Source organism: Xyrauchen texanus, chromosome 3 (genome assembly GCF_025860055.1).
Source record: "Xyrauchen texanus isolate HMW12.3.18 chromosome 3, RBS_HiC_50CHRs, whole genome shotgun sequence".
Taxonomy (NCBI): Eukaryota; Metazoa; Chordata; class Actinopteri; order Cypriniformes; family Catostomidae; genus Xyrauchen; species Xyrauchen texanus.
In genome coordinates this window covers 806529-826301 of record NC_068278.1, presented here as the reverse complement: position 1 = coordinate 826301, position 19773 = coordinate 806529, and the positions used below count along the sequence as shown (strand labels likewise).

Below are 19773 nucleotides of genomic sequence, written 5' to 3'. Positions count from 1 at the left end.
GTGTGTCTGCATCTCAAACTGTGTTAGGGAGACTATTCCATAGTTTAGGAGCCAAATATGAAAAGGATCTACCTCCTTTTGTGGATTTTGATATTCTAGGAACTATTAACAGGCCAGAATTTTGCGATCACAATGAACGTGGTGGAATATAGCATGGTAGAAGGTCACTTAAGTACTGCGGAGCTAGACCATTCAAAGCTTTGTATGCAGCTAACAGAATTTTAAAATTAAAACGAAATTTAAAAGGTAGCCAATAATGGTAAAATGATAAAATGGGGCTAATATGATCATATTTCATGGTTCTCTTTAGCACTCTGGCTCCTGCATTTTGAACCAATTGAAGTTTATTTATTGATCTTGCTGGACATCCTCCCAGTAATGCATTACAATAATCTAGTCTTGAGGTCATGAAGGCATTCATTTGTTTTTCAGCACCAGCAACATAGAGCATGTGCTGTAATTTAGCAATATTTCTTAGGTGAAAGAATGCTGTTCTACAAACACTGTCAATTTGATTTTCAAAGGACAGATTGGTATCAAATATAACACCTAAGTTCTTCGCTGTTGAAGATGAAGTAACAGTACATCCATCGAGAGTCAAATTATATTTTAGTGGCTTATTTTTAGAGTTTTTTGGTCTGATAATTAGTACCTCTGTTTTGTCAGAATTGAGTAGAAGGAAATGTCTGGCCATCCAATCTTTTATTTCATTGATAGACTCTGCTAATTTGGAGAATTGTCAAATCTCATCAGGTTTCGAAGAGATAAAAAGTTGTCTATTGTTGGCACAGCAGTGGAAACTTATTCCACGATTCCTGATAATATCTTCCAGGGGAAGCATATACAAGGAGAAAAGCAGAGGCCCTAAAACTGATCCCTGTGGCACTCCATATTTTACATTTGTTTGGTTTGACAATTTCTCATTTACATAGACAAAGTGGTAGCGGTCTGCTAAATAGGACCTAAACCATGCTAATGCAACTCCACAAATGCCAACATAATTCTCTAGCCTATTCAAGAGAATATCGTGATCTGTCGTGTCGAATGCAGCACTAAAATCTAAAAGCACTAGAAGACAAATGCAATTGCGATCAGATGATAAGAGCAAGTCATTTCTAACTCTGTTAAGTGCAGTCTCTGTACTGTGATGAGGCCTAAATCCTGACTGAAATTCTTCATATATACTATTTCTCTGTAAAAATGAACATATTTGGGAGGATACTAACTTTTCTAGTATTTTCGACATAAGCGGGATATTTGATATCAGTCTATATCAGCCAGACTCCATGATCAAGTTGTGGCTTCTTAATAAGCGGTTTGATAACTGCCATTTTAAAGTTTCTTGGGACATATCCTAAGCATAGCGAGGAGTTAATAATATTAAGAAGAGGTTCTGAAATCTGAGCTGCTCTCTTGAGAGAATGAGTGCTATCATTGTACCATGGTGCATGGCTTATTTCTTTACTTTTCTTTAATCGAAGTGGGGCAACACTATCAAGAGTGCTAGAGAAGACTGCATTTATATTTTTTGTTATTTCATCAAGTTCTTCTGGGCTTTGGGGTTTATTGAGTGTATGAGATAGATCTGGAAGATTATTAGTGAAGCTATCTTTAGTGGTTGAAAGAATAGTTCTACCTGAACGATAGCGTGGTGTAGATTGAGTAACATTAGCAGATCGCAGCATACAACAGACGAGGTAATGATACTAGATGTCATCGCTCTGCTGCAGAATTTCTATATTTCCAACATCAACTCCATATGATAGAATTAAATCTAGTGTATGATTATGGCGATGAGTTGGTCCTGTTAAATTTTGTCTGACTCCAAGAGAGTTGAGAATATTGATAAATGCTAATCCCAATGTATCATTTTCATTATCTATATGAATGTTGAAGTCACCAACATTTAAAGCTCTATCTACAGTAACTACAAGATCTGATAAAAAGACTGGTGAAGCCGGACATAGTTAATGCCGACATGGATAACAATTTTAGAAAATCTAAGTTTAGCATTAGCCAGCACTTGTAACTTTTATTTGATGTCAGACGCTCTGGTACCTGAAATGCAATGAACAATAATAGATGGAGTCTCTATTTCCACATTCTTTACAATAGAATTGCCAATAACAAGGGCTCTTTCAACATGATTCCCGGTGGGTGCATCAATGAGTGGGGAGAATCGACTGGAAACCGTAACAGGAAAGGGAGAGATAACTTATCTAACTAGCAGGACAGTTAAAAAAAAAAAAAAAGTCTGAACAGGGTCTGCTCTCTGCAAGGTGCTCATGCAAGGTAAATGCTCTGCACTTATATAGCACCTTTTTAAACTTACCGGTATTTAAAGCGTTTTACACTGTGACTCATTCACCCATACACACACATTCACACACTAATCGTGGCAGCCGCTAATGGCTGCCTCACATTACTTCAGGTGGATTTTTCACAAGTGACAAAATTGGCAAAAAAAGTTACTGATATTTAATAAAACATTTACATAGTATTGCTAACTAATGTTTATTTAGCAAGTTTCACAGAACTATGGAAAAGAGGCTCGCCTATGATGGTCAAATGTTTTTCAGAAAAAAAAACTAGCTAGCAGCGCTACTACAAATAAATGCTTCGCAACTAAAAAGGTTTGACTATCTTCCACAAGCAACAAAATTGTTAAAAAATGTACATAGTATTGCTAGCTAATGTTTATTTAGCAAGTTTCACAGCTTAAAAATAGAGGCTAACTGCCTGTCCGATTAACACCATTAATCCAGAAAAAAACGAGCGTTACTCCAACAAATAAATGCTTTGTAACTAAAACTTTTTGACTTTCAATAGACAATATTGACAACACATGTTAAATAACTTTTCTTACCTTGAAATATCACCTCAGTTTTCAATTTGAAGCAGTAAATCCAACACTGGAGTTAATCTCCCATGACGTCCTCTCTGGCTCCGCTCAGGCAAATGGAGGATGACGCAGATGACGATACATTTAATATTCACCTTAACCAATCATATGTGCCTTTAGCTAATATTGTCATAAGTATCTGGCAGTTTTCAGAAATAAAATCGGTGATTGGACGGTGAAGATATTGAGACAGGAACCATGGGAATTTGAACGCTCCGGCTGGAAATGTTTAAACTAGAGATGAACCACAGAGCAAATGGTTACTAAACCATGGGTGGTGAACTGTGTGGTTTTCTCTTTTTACCGAGAACCATTACACCCCTGATAGATAGATATATTCACATTTATATTATGTATACATTTATTTTAACAAATAGCACCAAACATATTTACATACATAAAAGTTTATCCTATATAATATACTTAAGTTAAAAAACTATTGGCATAATTTTAGTGGACATTTCTGGTGAATAAAGCTGCTAAATCACAGATTCAAAAATATGAACAGAATTTAAACTAGAAGGTAATAATGTTACTTAACCAATCTGATGTGGTTTTTGGATTTTCATCAGTGGACACTTACAATGAAACGCATGCTGTTCCCCTTCTGTCACACACTCGACGTTGTGTCGATGAAGAAGAAAACATCTGAATGAGTGGTTGCGAGCCAGCTCCTTTTATACCCATATGTCTGGGGGAGTGGCATGCAAATTCCAACAATTGCCAACAATGTATACTGCCCTATCTCAGAAGCACAGCTTTTGAGAATATTACAGAAATGAGATGAATTTCATCACATTATGTGTTTATACTGTATGTTACAGGGGATGCCCAGTTCAGTGAAGCCACAGGATATCCCATGATGCAACAGTGGAGAGTGCAGAGTAACCTGTATAGGGTGAAACTCAGCGCCATCACACTGTCCAAAGGTAAAACACCAGCAGAAACAATCTAAGGCTGTAACAAAAAGGGAAACCAAATGTGCAAAATTGCTAAATAATAATAATGTATTAACGTAAAGTAAACAAACCATGTATTAAGGTAAAGTAAACAAACCATGAAATGTAATGTAAAGCAGTATACATATTAGTCAGTTGTGTTTGCAAGTGCATGAGGCAGATGTTGTGGGCATGTCCAAATGTGTACACACGAATTACAAACTATAGAAAACAAAAGCAAAACTGGGCGCTAGACCGGAGCTACCAGATCGGTTTCACAATGCAGCTCCATGCCCTGTCAGTATGCTGCTGCCTACAACAACGACTCCTGAACATATCCAGGGGTATTTAATTTTTAAACCAACAGCTAAAACAAAGCTACGCCCCACAGCTAAAATACTATCTGAAACAACCACACACTTGCAAGTGTACACACACACACAAATGAGACATCCTAGGTTGGGAGTAACAACTGTTTCGGTGGATGGAAATGCCTTTTTGATGAGATAGATCAACAGAGAATGGCTGGTTTGAACTGACAAAGTCTACAGAAACTCAGATAACCACTCTGTACAATTGTGGTGAGAAGAATATCATCTCAGAATGCTGTTCGGAGATGCAGGTTGGCGCTGTTTTGGCGGCACAAGGGGGACCTACTCAATATTAGGCAGGTGGATTTGTTTTTTGTTTTTGAAAATTAAGGCTATTTTTAGGACCATTAATATTGTTTGCATTGTGACATCATGGTCATTCCCCCTAAATTTGCATTACTGTATTGTGAAGAAATCTTATTCTCATTAATGTAATGTGAAACAAAAAATATATATATATATATATATATATATATATATATATATATTATGATATAGTTTTGAAGTTGTGAAGCATTCATATCTGTAATCCATAATTTATGATGATTTAAATAAATATATACATATTTTTATAGTATTACAGTACTTATTTATTTATTTTTTAGGAAAAACAAGGTTATGTAAACAGAAGACATTTACTGTATATGTGTGTGGTGCTTTTGTCAGATTTCTCAAAGGTCCTGAAATCCCTGACGGCAGACAGCACACGTGACGAGCTGCTAGCATTTATTCAACAGTACGGCAGTCATTACATCTCTGAGGCACTGTATGGCTCTGAACTCACCTGCAACATATATTTCCCCAACAAGAAGAGTCAACAGCAGCTCTGGCTGCAGTACCAGAAAGGTAAGGGGGTGATAAAGGAATACATAATTAAAAAAAGGTCAAATCCATCTCATGGGTTTTGTCTATTTAGGCTTGTGCTGTGCAGTGTCTTGTCAAGTTTTATATGAGGAAACATATAAAACAAGAGTTAAAACACTCAAACGCAGATGAATAATGGCAGGTTATGGAAAGTTCAACGAGGCCTTTTACTTTTTGCCTTTAGAAAGAGCATATTTTTTATATCTATATGAAAACATTTTTTTTTTTTTTTTTTGGCAAATACTTCCATTTAAATAATTCGACAGAGATATATTTCAAGCTATTAATTATTTAATTACATGATTATCAATTACAATTGTATTAAAAGAAAAACAATAAAAAATAATAAAAAGTAGATGTAAATTATCCATAAAATATTATAACCCAATAAACACTCTGCTAGAATACTTTTAAAATAATTGACGAATTGCATTGTTACAGCACTATACTGTATTCCATCACAATAGATTTAGTAAAGAAAAGAAAATACTTCATATTAACTCCACATTCATTGAAACACTTCTGAGATGGTGAACAGCCACTAAACTATTACTAGGTATAGAATAGAATATCGTTTTTTTTTTTTTTTTTTTGAGAAATCTACTTTAGGGGCATTTTACCCCTACATTTTCAATACCACATTTTGAGAATGTCTGACCTGATACCTGGTTGATTTGTGACCCTGAATCCCAATAATAATTGGCTCATATCAGGGGTATAACTACATTATTTATGTAACTGATAAGGATGTGATCAGATCAGACCTTCAAACTGGGAAAAAGTCATAACTGCTTTAAATATTGCCATAGAAAACTGAGTTTTCTTGTCACTACAGTACTTCTGTTGAATAATGAAAAAGATCTGAACTTTTTATTGAAAAATAGATAATAAAAACATGAACTGCATGTACTCTTTTTTAACAGCTGAATAACAAGCTAAATAAAAGACAAGTTATACTTTTCATTGAAAAAAGTTAACTAAATAATTTTGATTTTAATAATAATGAAAAAATACCTAACCATCAGTGGAGTGAAAATGTTATGTAAAAGGGGAAAATGCAACCTCCGGATCATGTTTCTTACCGATTATGCGAATGTGATTTCTTCCTGGTTTCAATACGGGATCTGAACCTGCGCCTCCAATGCTGCTGACGCAACGCTCTTCCAGTCACACCATAACAGATGGTAAACACGTTTGAGCTGAAGCAAAAATGTCTGACAGGAGATGCCGATTGTCTGTTAGCCGTCATAATGTGGGATGCTGATCCCAGGGTACCGAAACTCTTGGAAACAACATGCTAAATTCCCATGTTATCATACTGTTATTTTTTTAAGATATTTAGATGAAGTTTAAACTCATGATGTCTGCAGCACTTCCCAAAGATGTAATTAGATTGTAAGATGGGTATTATAAACCAATTGCTATCAACCTTTCAAACAACAGCTTAATACCCCAACTTAGACACATCTAAGCAGTCGTGTTATTGCTTTGGTCAGTTTTTGTGTTGTTTAAGATGATGTCATGGGAGTAGAGGTGGCGCAACTATGACGATCAGCCTATAATCCCACCCCCGTTGAGGTGGCACTAAACTGCAGTGGAAATGCAAACTCAGAAAATTAAAGTGAGTACAGTTGATGCGAGACGAACCTTAATGTGCAGTGGAAAAGTGCCATAAGTGACTAACAGATTGGTGACCTAGTTATGGCTCAATTGTTTTTTAGTTTTTTTTTAAAGGCAAATGTTTTAATTAGTGCACACATATTTACATAAGATAAAGTCTTATTTGCCAAGGTAAAGACAAAAAAATAAATAATAATTTACACAAAGATACATAGAAATATTATTTTAAACTCATTAAGACCAGTACACCACAGATATGTTGATTTATTGCACATAATTGGTCATGAACAAAACAAATAATTGGGGAGTCGATACACTGACAAACATCATTGAATGGACATATTACTTTCGTAAGATTACAAAATGATCATGTGTTGGAGCTGTCTCCCATCATAAAAGCCCTTCTAAACAGTGTGAGAAAATGCTCATACAGTAATTTGTGCCTTATAATATTTGAAAAGAGCATGCATGATGCTTGACATTAAATACCCAAGAACGAGCATCTGTGTGTTCCATTTACATATGATTATACCACTTTTTTTTTCATAAAAAAAAAACAAAACAAGTTCATACCTAATTTCTCAATGACAAATGAAGATCAACAATTCTGAACCTTAAGTCACACAAGAACCAAGACAAAAAATCCAATGATGGTATTTTATAATCTTCTAGATTAGTAAAAAGCTAACTGCAGACCAGTTTTAAAAGCATAGTTCCCTCTAAATAAATTATGACAGAATATAAAACGTTTTCTTTCATTTCTTTCTAAACCCATATGACTTTCTTTCGTGCAACACAAATGGAGATGTTAGGCAGAATGCTGGGATTGACAGCCATAGTCATCATTCTGTTTGTTACACAAAAGAAAGTCATACAGGTTTGGATCAACATGAAAGTGAGTAAACAATGACAGCATTTTCTTTTCTTCTTTTTTTGTTGTTGGTTGAACTAAAACTTTAATGTGCAAAACAAATATGTCGAGTAGGATTATTTTTTTACAACAGAACACCAATTTCAGTACTGTCTAATGCTTTGAAAGATGGTGAAGCTTAATATAGTCACAGTCACATTACAAAATAAAATGGATATTTTTCACTCAATGTTTGATTGACTAAGCAACAGTCTTAAAACCAATCTCTTAGAAACAAGGACACAACGCAAAATTTTATTTCATATACTTCGTAACAGTAAACTGCTGAGATTCTGTTTTGATTCAGTCGTATTCCTGCTGTAGATGAACTATTGCAGTGAATCTGATTATATGCTAATAAATATCTCCTGAATTTGACAGTCCTTTTGGTAACTGCAACACAGCAATAGGTTTAAACACCAGATTACAGTACAAACCAGTCACAGTCAGTGATGAACTATAAGACAACTTAGAGACATTTTAATCTTTGTAATCAAAATAAAACTAATATTTAGTTTTTTTCCAAGCATAATTTTGACAAGTTAAACTACATTGTTATGTTTAATAGAAATATATTGTCCATATAAACTTTACTGACACAGGATTCAGGTATGAGGGGGCACTTTAACAGAGAGGCATTATGGGAAATAAGTAAAATCATGACACATGAACATAAATTCAAACAAATAATGTTTTGAATTTTCCACAAAAAAAAAAAAAAATTGTTGTAATTAACTATGTTTTTTTTCAAATTCCTCAAAAGACAATAGTACAGCAGTACACAAATTAAAAAAAAATCACAAATGGAAACTAACTTGCACACTTAAAAGAAAAAGACTCAGTTATTGCCATCAGTTGTACTGTATTCAAAAATGCATTTGTCTGTAGCAGCCAAAATAATATACATAATTCATCTTCAAATTGCTCCATGGCAGTGGTGAATGTTTGCTGCCTGACCCGGCCATTGCATGCCACTGGTCAAAAAGCACCAAGAAGCAATCGCATTTATAATCATTTCAACTGAAGTGACCAGTCTTATATATCATCAAAATGTCTTTCATTCATCGACATTGTGGTCTTAACAAGTAGAGGAACGTCTCCTCTGCAAGTATGTGTAGACCTTCACACAGTGGTCCCAGCAATCCAAGACTAGCAGTTGTCCCTTTTGAGTAACAGCCACCCCTACGGGGCATGTAAGGCCCTCTTGAATGAGAACGTTATAGCCACCTTCTTTTGGGAACTGTAGTATTTCCTTCCGACCACTGTCCGTCACAAGCAAGTCCCCGTTAGAGTCCACACACATGCCGGTGATGCAACGGAAGTCCTCGGTTTCTGAGAAGAAGTGGCTAAGTTGTTTTCCCAACTGTCCATCCATACCCACTGAGCCGATGGAGAACCCCCCCTCAAGGTGGTGTTCATTGTGTCTATTCTCAATGTTTAGGCCTAAACCTTGTGTAAAGTAGACTGTACCTGAGGAGTCGCAAGTCACAAATTTGGGCCTGACTGCAGAGCATAGACGGTTGTAATTGACCACCCCTACGTTACGATCCACAGCCAGGCACCAAAGCTTTCCACCCTCCACATCCGACACAACAAACTGTCCCGAAGGCATGGCAGCGATGCCCCATGGCTTAATGAGCTGGTTCTTATGGCAAGCGATGCAGTGGCCATCAGTGGTGTAAACCTTCACTGAATTGTCATAGTTATCGGTGACCCCGATGAGGCCCTGAGCAGTGATTGCAATGGAGAGAGGAATAAGGTTGGGGAGGTCCGCGCCAAGGAAGCTCAAGACAAAGTTGTCGATGCTGCTTGGGTTGTGGCGTATCTCCCTTTGGAAGCCCTTGCGGTTGAAGATCTGGATGCGGTAGTTCCCTCGGTCAGCCACGAGCACCTCACCTTGTAGAGTGACACAAATACTTACCGGCAAGTTGAACATGCCAGGGAGATTCCCTTTGCAGCCCATCTTTTTTACGAACTGACAGAGCTGCCCACCAGTAGCCCCTGGAGAAGGTTCCCCTCCATCTACGGACTTGGACTTGAAACTACCAGGAGAAGCACAAACTGCATCTTCGGCTGCCGCTACCATATCGATATCACGATAAATGTCCAAAGGGATGGCGGCGGCAGTGGCAAACTCAATTCCATCTTCCTCTTCAGCATTGACAGTGCAGGATTTTGTAGTCAGCTGTGCAACATCTAAGGGTTTTGAGTGCTCAATTTTAACCAGTTCAGGATCCTGTAGTTTCAAAATGACAGGCAGATTTGTTTTTAATTCCAACTCTTCATCGTCATTATTGCTCCCTTCCTCCAGTAGCGCAATATCAGTCTGCTTTATTCTTATGGTGAGGTAATCGCAACGAGACACCACCTGCACTTCAGCAATGTTGAGCAGGTAGGTCTGCTCCTCCAGAATCTGGGCATTGAGTTTCTCTACTTCAGCCATTGATGTTGTAAAGGCACGACGTGAGCGGCCAAGATCTTCCTGGAGCCGCAACTCAGCCTTGGCATACTCCTGCTGGACAGCCTTGTACTTCAGTCGGAATGATTTTGCCACGTTGTTAATGGCTGCCTTCTTTTTCTGAATATTACCCATTGCCTCCCGCAAGTTAGTGAGCTTCCCAGTGAGGTCTTTCCGCCGTTGTTCGGCAGCCATGCGAATGGCTCGTACGTCGTGTCCGTGGCGCTGATGACCCTCGTTCTTGCAAATGTCGCACAATACGATGCCGCAGTCGCAACAATACTGACGGGGAAGGCGGTTCATACAGGACTTGCACATGAGACCCATGGTAGATCCACATGTACTTGCACAGTCGATGATCTTTAACACAGTAAGGTTGTCAGCCAGCTGGGAAATACTGCTCATACGAGAAACTTTGCTGCAGAAGGGGCACCGCACACCATTTATGGTGCTAGCAAGAAGTTTCTCAAGGCACTGGCGACACACAGAGTGACCACACTGCAGCAGTTTGGGTCGAAGTTGCTCCTGGTTGTAGGTCTCCAGGCAGATAGGGCATTCCAACACTTCCCGAACCAAATCTGGATCCAGAGATGTTGGTGTAGCCATTGTGCCTTCCATTGCCTAAGGGATCAACAGAGGGGAAAAAAGATATGCAAATCTATTACAGTTATAATAATAATAAAAGTAAAAAAGCAAAACAATATGAAATATAACTGCAAGCAGTGATACCGGGGTCAAGCCAATTATCGCCACCATGAGCAGCAAAAGAAGCTCTGTGACATGTTTTTGGTTAGAGTCCGATGAGCAGTATATGCGGAGTTAGAAAAAGTAAACTTTCAATCATAAAAACCCATTTGTTTTAAAAATAGCTACTTATTAGAATTTTTGCCCAGTTTATGTGGTGCTGTTCTGAAACTGCTCAGGTAGTATCTGGGCATGATGTTTATCATTCAGGAAAGCGTTCAATAGTTATAATCCAATATAGCGATCTCCTGACCAGTAGGGGACAGTGCGCCAAAACTTTGTCCCGAAACTTTGAGTCCCTTCAGAGCATGATGCCAAAGACACATTCTGAGTTTCGTAACGATAAGCCAAGTCGTTCATAAAATACATTAATTTGTCTAAATTCAAAATAGTCGACATCCAAAAGGGCCAACATAGGAAAATGTGGTATCGTTCCACTCAGTATGTAGCACTTGATCTAAAGAGACTATTTCCGGCAAAAGTGTTAAGCCAAAAAAAACTGTTTTTGCTATCTCCTGACCAGTAGAGGCAGTGTGCCAAAACAAAAATCCAGGCAACCTCAGTGCCTAATTGTGATGACACGTACCAAGTTTCGTTCCAATCCTTCAAAGCGTTGGAGATACAGCCTGAAGTTCAATTTTGCGTGTTCTTCGCGAATTTGTATGGTTTGGTTTATCAAAATTCTGTGTATAACTTTTTGTCATGATTGCCTCTAGATAATGCAGGCCAATTTGTGTGCAAATCGGAGTCTAAGACGAGTTTTAAAAGTTTTCAGAAGATGTAAAATGATGGAAAAAATTTTCATGACGGAAAATGTCGATTGAGTCAAGGAATCAGAGGAAAAAAATATTTTGTTTCTAGGCCAAATTTGCTGTGGTCACAGATCAGACTGTCCTCTATTTGTGTGCCAAATTTCCTAACTTTTCTAACTTTCCTGCAAGCAGTTCTATGGCCTACCATACACTCAATAGTAGAAGAAGCATAATAATCATAATAATAATAATAAGAAAACTATCATTAGTTTTCCTATTATTATTAATCCGCTTCTTCCGCTCGAGTCTATGGGAGCCCATAGAATTGAGAATTTGGCATCTCTACCTCAAACCCCCCTTTGGGGCTTGACTCCTAATTTCAGAGGTCTCAAAGTGTTTTCTTGTTAGTTAAAGCACAATGAAGAGCAATATGACTTGCAAATCAGAAACTTATAACACACATATGGGTGACTTTTCATTTGGAGAAGCATTTTTTTTATTTATTTGGTATTTTCAAAATTGAAATCGGGTGCTCCGATCGATCGACCGCCGATCGTTATCGGCCGTTAATCGTTTTAAATAGTTTGATCGGTGGTCTCTTTAAAGGCCGATCAAATGATGCAAAACTCGCGAGACAATTTTTCTACGTGCAGCTAAAATGGCTTCACTGTATTCAGCGGTCTGGCAGTTCTACCAGGTGTCTGAAAAAGACAATAAATTTGCCATTTGCAACGTGTGTGCCAAGGAAATCCCACGAGGCGGAAAGCACCAAAAACATTTCAACACCACCAACCTCATCAGACATTTAAAGGTTAGTCACGTAAAGGAATATGAGCGGTTTTCAAAGCTAGCTAGCACTAAGGCAGAGAGAGAGAGGGACCGTTTAGCAGCTCAGTTACTCACTCAGCTGTCGGTAACAGAGACATTGCAACGACATCAACGCTACAGCAATGACAGCAAGAAACAAAAAGAAATATCAGCCAAAATTATGGAATTCATATGCCATGATCATCAGCCGCTGTCTATTGTGGAAGATGAAGGTTTCCGGCGCCTCATGTCATACGTTGATTCACGGTACACTCTGCCAAGGCGTAAATATTTCACTGATGTATGCCTGCCGCGGTTATACCAAACAGTGTTTACACATGTATGTCGACAGCCTTATGAAGGACAACATCACATCAATCAGTTTCACAAGTGACATTTGGACTGCAATTTATTAATCAAAACTTCAAACTACAAAAAGTTGTTCTTCATTCTCAAGAGTTAATTAATAATAATTCCTCACATTTATATAGCGCTTTTCTAGGCACTCAAAGCGCTTTACATAGCATAGGGATGATGCACACCAGCTATTGGTGGGGAGGAGGGAGTAGAGTGATGTAGCCAATTCAGGGATGGAGATTAATACAAGGCCATGATAGATAGGGGCCAATGGGGGGAATTTGGCCATTTGGGATTTTTAATGACCTCAGAGAGTCAGGACCTCGGTTTAATATCTCATCCGAAGGACGGTGCCTTTTTACAGTATAGTGTCCCGGTCAATATACTGGGGCATTAGGACCCACACAGACCGTAGGGTGAGCACCCCCTGCTGGCCTCCCTAATACCACTTCCAGCAGCAACCTTGATTTTCCCCAGGAGGTCTCCCATCCAGGTACTGGCCAGGCTCAACCCTGCTTAGCTTTAGTGGGCAAGCAGGCAAGAGCTGCAGGGTGATATGGAGTTGTCAGGGTCACACACCGCGGAGGCTCTTGCTGCCAGATTCAGCAACATGTTTCGAGCATGGGGAATCCCAAAGGAAAAAGAGCACGTTATTCTAAGGGATAACGCCAACAACATGGTAAAGGCCATGAGGGATGCAGATCTACCCAGTCTGCCGTGCATGGCTCATACACTCCAGCTCGCCGTGGCCGATGGAGTTGTGTCACAACGCAGCATCGCTGATATAATAGCCTCTGGAAGACGCATCGTCGGTCATTTTAAACACTCCCAGCTGGCCTACTCTCGACTTCAAAGTACTCAGAAACAACTAGGCCAGCCTATCAAGAGGCTACAGCAAGATGTACCTACCAGGTGGAACAGTACTGCATATATGCTACAGAGCCTGCTGGAACAGAAACGTGCCCTGTGTGCTTATGGAGCTGACTACAACTTGCCTTCCATGTTCACCGGCAGCCATGGAAATTGGTGGAAAATATGATTTCTCTACTCGTCCCATTTGAAGAGCTCACGCAACAGATCAGCTCATCAACCGCATCAGCTGCAGATGTTATACCATCCATCAGAGCTTTAACTCACCTTCTTGAGAAAACGGCAGAGACTGACCATGGTGTAAAAACTTTGAAAGCCACGTTGTTGGAAGCAGTCCAGAACAGATTCAGAGACATTGAATCAGAGCGCCTATATACCATCACTACAGTGCTCAATCCGAGGTGAGGAAACTTCATTCACACATCCCTGTGTGTGTGTGTGTGTGTGTGTGTGTGTGTCTCTGTCAGAGCGAATTAAATAGAAGTCGAGAAAGAAGGCAAATGAGTATTGAAAACATTTAAATTCAGAATCAATATAAATTGAAAAATCTATATTTTTGACAACTCTAGTATGGCTCCCCAAATCATATCGCAAGAATATCTAGCTTGGCCTAAATGATTGAAAAAAGGAGCTTTTGCTGAAATGAATACAGTGTTGTTGTGTTGTGTAGGCATTAGGCTGGTTGGCATTTCCTTTAAACACAGCTAAATATTCTATAAAAATAAGCATTTGGAATAGTTTATAATAAGACTACAGAATAAAAATGCAAATTTGGAGTATGCTATGGGGCCTATGATTAATCACAACAAGAGCCAAGCATAACTTATGAAATGCATTAAATAATAGAACATTTCTTATAATCCGTTTTGTTTTTCTTATAATTTCTCTGTTACATATTTAATTTCTAGAATGGAGCAACTGTAACACAATTTCCCATCAGGGATCAATAAAGTATTTCTGATTCTGATTTTTTTTTAATAAATTAATTAATGTTTTGTTTTTCTTGTTAATAAAAAGGTATAAAGACCGATATTTCCCTGACGCACTCAAGCCCCAGATGCTTGGGCTGCTTTCTGATGTCCTGGCCACTGGACTGAAGCAGACGAATGGTGAGGCGAGTCTGGCATCGAGCGGCTCCGAGCCCCAAGAGAGAGTACCACGAGCTGGCTCCTTGCATGCCATGTATGCAGAGTTGTTGGATGAAGATGGGGAACACGGTGGCGGTGACATCAGCAGCTCAACAACATTACAGATGAACCTCTACCTATCCGAGCCAGTTATGCCGCAGAGTGGACAGCCGCTTGTATTTTGGCAGGACAATAAAAGCCGTTTTCCCGCTCTCACACAAAGCACGAGCCTACCTCTGTGCACCGTGCACAAGTGTAGGTAGCAAGCGACTTTTTAGCACAGCAGGGAATATTGTAGATGAGAAGAGGAACAAGCAGTCTGCCAAAAATGCGGAGATGCTTATATTTATAAAGAAAAACCTGCCATTGATGCTTAAGAAGTAACCTTTGGGAGATCTGAATCTACTAATCTCTATCCCCCCCTCTCTCTTTCTCTTCCCCACTCACCCGCTCTCTAAAAGCCCACAAAATCTACCTGAGCTTTCCAGAACAAAACATGGCCATACTCCAGAGTTTATCATTGACTCATGATAAAAAAAAGCCGTCATGACAATGCAGCTGTGGTTCTGTTAGTGTCAGCTGCCTTTCTTGACATCCCAAGAGATGTGAACTTACAATGGGCCTGGCTTGTTAGGCCTGCCCTAAGAAGTGAGAAAAAGTGAGGTAAAAGTGAGTTTTTTTTCCTTTTTGTTTTTCTTGCTGTGCACTTTATTGCCTGTGATCCTTTATCTCCTAAATGCATGGATAAATTGAAGGCTGACTGACTTGAAACAATATTTTGGCTATAGCTTCTGTTGAAGTAAATTTATAAAGACTCTGTTCTGTTTTTGTAATTTATTCCACAGGAAAGCTATATTTGTTAAGCTCTAAGCTGTTCTCAATAACATAGGCAGCTATGGTTTAAGTTGTGTCTCTAAGAGAGAGAGTGGAATATGTTGCACATGTTTCCTATGTTTCCTGCCAAGAAATAAACAGTTGTCAGTTCATGATACTTTATCCATCCATCCATCCATCCATCGTCAACCGCTTATCCTGTGTACAGGGTCGCGGGGGGCTGGAGCCTATCCCAGCTAACATTGGGCGAAAGGCTGGGGACACCCTGGACAGGTCGCCAGTCCATCGCAGGGATGATACTTTATCATCTCTTAATTTTAATACTTAACATACATTGCTGTTAAGAATATTTAAATAAATAAATAATGCTACATGATAAATAGAAGGCTTCAAATAGACCCCGTGATCGGTATCGGCCAATACTGATTCAAGCGATCAGTGATCAGCCCCAAATATCCTGATCGGAGCACCCTTAGTTATAACAAATAAACGTTGTATCCTAATACTGCTGTCATTACCATCACTGCATGCATTTTCGAAACTAATTATGTTTTCAAAACAAACCCTTCAAACAAACAAAGAAGTTAAGATTATATGTGGTTATGATGGAAATGAGAAGTGACCAGGGCTGCATTGGCAAAAGATAATTTAAATGATTTACATGTATTTTATTTGAAAATCATTTAGATGATCATGATCTATCATTACTAAATTATACTGTATGTCATTACCAAAGCAGAGAGTATGATCATTTTAATCAAGAAACAATCCATTTATTATTATTTAAGAATTTAAAGCTTATTGACTGCTAACTTAATTCATCACACATTATATTACAAATGCACATCATCACATATGGTGCAATACAAATGGGCAGGACAATCGTTTCCTCATGAAACCCTTGGAAAATGTCACCTCATTTTCCGACGACATGTAAGCATTAATGCTGATTCTGAATTTAATGGATTTTCTACCACACCTACTGATGTAACCTAATTGCATTTACACCACATGATCAGAGATCTACAAAAGTTCACAGTGGCATGAAACAAAAGTCACATACAGTCACGTTTAATGTGCTTTCATGGTAGCCAGCTGGTTAACTAGGCTATATTTTTGTCATGTTTCAGGGTCATGTATTGTCATGTATATGTAAATTTTTGATGCATGCCTAGACATGCATATAGAATCATAATGCAGCTCATTTTATAGAGTCTGATTACATGCATAAATAAACATGTCTAATGTCTGATTCATGAGCCGGTTACAGGCCCAAAGCCTCAAAACACAGCGATATGAGTCATATAACTTCCTATCTACTGAATGCATGTAATATAATTGCATGTTAAATACATTCATGCATACTAAACACGTTTTATTATTGATTATTATGTTATTTCCTACCTTCTGTTCAACAGCAGATTTCGCTAGATGTGACGACATGCGTATGACACTGCGGAGATGACGTCATTAGGAAGGAAGGTTTCTTTCCTTAAGTTCCGCCCCCCAATATATTTCATTGGTGACCGTGGAAGAGGTTGAGTTCGGTCTCCGTTAATTGATGTGCGAAGGGACCAATCAGATGTGCGGCTACTGCGATATTCTGAATTTCTTTCAGTCGCACATATTAAATAGCTCAGGTTGCTGCTGGGAACAAAAGGGTGGATCCAAAACGCTAAAATTCCAGAGAATGACATCTGTATTTATTTAAAGAAAAAAGAATATAATGTTTACGAAATTATATTCCAAAAATAGAATTAATCTAATTTATAGAAATATATTTCACAATATGTTAAAATAATGCTTTATCCAATAATTAAACAGCAGAGATGTGTTGAGGTTACAAATAATCTAGTATTTAATATTATATTATATTAATGCAGGAAAATATATTTCAAATGTCACAAAATGTTGTTGTGAGGTATATATCTGAAAGCAAATTAAGGGTTTAAATAATATAAAATCATGGTATATTTTCTATTATGTAAAATAAATCTGAATTGAAAAGCTGAACTATGACAGGAAATTGGCATATACTGTTTTAGAGTTGTTGTGGTAATAGCAAAGTGTATAAAGTAACCAATATAAATATTGCAACCGCAGTATTATCCTTTACCGCTAGATGACACCAAAAATCTATCTTAAATTACTCTGTTGAACCCACTTAAATGAAATAGTATTAATGTAATAGTTTATAAAATAATCTAAAATCAAGTTGTAATTAATTTTGAACTATAATATAGTATAATAATTATTAATAATATAGTAATTATTGTATATACTTATAAGTATATATTGTAATGAAGCTGATCTTTGACAGACATTACACAGTGGTGTAACAGACTACTGATGATTTTTTAAGAAAGAAAAAAACTGATAAAACAAGTCATTATTGTTATTATTACAGTATTTTGCATCATTAAATGGTTTAATAATGCAAAATAATAATTTTGAATGACATGATGTTGTGCCCACGTTGCAGAAATGCAGCTATGCAGCTTATCAAGAAATTATTCAAAGGATTTGCACAACTGACGTGTATTAGTGTTAGTATAATTTATGAAAGAAAATAAGATTCAGAAAACACTCTGTAAGTAAACAATTAATTGACTACATACTTGTTCAAATAGTATTACAGTGCAGTAGTAGTCATTATATATTAAACTGTGTGCATAATTTACAATTAGGGTATATCATTTGATTGTATCATAATTTGCCAATAATAACATCTTCTACTCATTTTCACAGTTTCACCATAACATGGATTTCTTGAATATTACTTTGTCACTTAACAAACTTCTCTGTATTACTGCAATTCACTGATTCAGCTGAACTGGAAGAGTGGTGGGGTATGGTAGGCACTGATCTTAACGTCAAGGCTCTTCTGGCTGATTTGGAGAATCAAAACATGGATCAAATATGGCTGCAAGTGTTGCACTACCCAGACCCCAAGTGTCTCACACAATGTTTTTACTGCCTAGGTTGTTCTGAAATGAAAGCTTCCTGATGACACAGCCTTCTGTGCTCTTCTGCCAGTAAAGGAGCCCAGCCTTTGCCCCAGGGGGAGGTCTTGTTCACTATCAAATCAAGTAATTTTAATTTGTATAGCACAAGAGTGTGGTTTGTTGAAAAAACATGATTGTAGATATACTGTATATATTTATATAAATTATATTATTTGTCTTTAGGTCCCTAGGCCCCTTATATATTTCCCCCTGGTTAAACAGCATGAATTTAATTCCAAAATAAGTTATTTATGTGTAATTCAAGTCATAGTTTAAATTAGTAAATTGAGGTCATATTGGTAGCCAATGTTTAAACTAAAGGATTTTGTATTAACTGTAAGATTAATGACTTTGAAGCCCATCATGGGATATTTGTTTAAGTGCACACGGATTCATTGGCCCTTTTTATTTGGCTGATGAAGGCTTTAGTAGGTGATTAATTTATTGCCTATGTATCCCATTTAAAAAAAAGTGTAGTCCATCCTATGAAGAAGAAGATGCAGGCAGAGGTCAGTGAGGGGATCACAGTCTGGCTTGATGCTTCTGGCAGATAATGTCTCATGAAGTCCATCCTAAGCCCAAGGTTCAGGCAGTGAAGTATCCCATTATGTTCGGTTGGAGTTAGCAGCTCTTCATCCACTATGACGTCCATTGTAGTAGTCTGAAATTATGTCTGGCTGACACAGGCTGCAGTTAGTGGTCATACCTCAGTGACACATAGCGGTGAGAGTAGGATATCGGGCAGGACCGGAGCTGGATCTGGCTCTGGCAACCTCAGAATATGTATCCCGAGGTAGAGACAGAGATACAAATCGAATAATATTAATATATAGATGCCATTCACTTTAAGCAGAGTTATAGAATATGATAAGTGTTACCGGCACCGGCAGACCTGACTAATGCAGTATAACTTTGAGTTGAGGGATAGATTAGGTAAATGCCTGGCTGAGTTGTGGGATAGTTTAGGTAAATGCCAGGCTGAATAGATAAGTTTAGTCTAGTTTTAAACAGAGAGAGTGTGTCTGAGTCCCGTACACTGCTAGAAAGACTATTTCATAGTTTAGGAGCTAAATAGGAAAAGGATCTACCTCCTTTTGTGGATAATCTAGGTATTATTAATAGGCCAGAATTTAGCGATTTTAGTGAACCTGATGGATTATAGTGTGATATAAGGTTGTTTTAGTACTGTTAAGCTAGACTATTCAAAGCTTTGT

General features: G+C 37.9%; 2 protein-coding genes across 2 annotated transcripts in view; one reads left to right on the top strand and one right to left on the bottom strand.

Moving 5' to 3' along the window:
* Window positions 1-19773, top strand: part of LOC127633152 (astrotactin-2-like) — an 875437-nt gene that overhangs the window by 658625 nt on the left and 197039 nt on the right. Inside the window, exons 15-16 of the mRNA XM_052112037.1 lie at window positions 3727-3831; window positions 4878-5057. Coding sequence (XP_051967997.1) covers window positions 3727-3831; window positions 4878-5057 — 285 coding nt within the window. The remainder of the gene's footprint in view (window positions 1-3726; window positions 3832-4877; window positions 5058-19773) is intronic.
* On the bottom strand, window positions 6941-17007 carry LOC127633172 (E3 ubiquitin-protein ligase TRIM32-like). Its single transcript, XM_052112051.1, has 2 exons — window positions 16959-17007; window positions 6941-10684 (listed from the first exon to the last, which is right to left on the bottom strand). Exons 1-2 carry the CDS (start codon window positions 16995-16997, stop codon window positions 8684-8686), a joined length of 2040 nt encoding a protein of 679 aa, XP_051968011.1. The 5' UTR covers window positions 16998-17007; the 3' UTR covers window positions 6941-8683.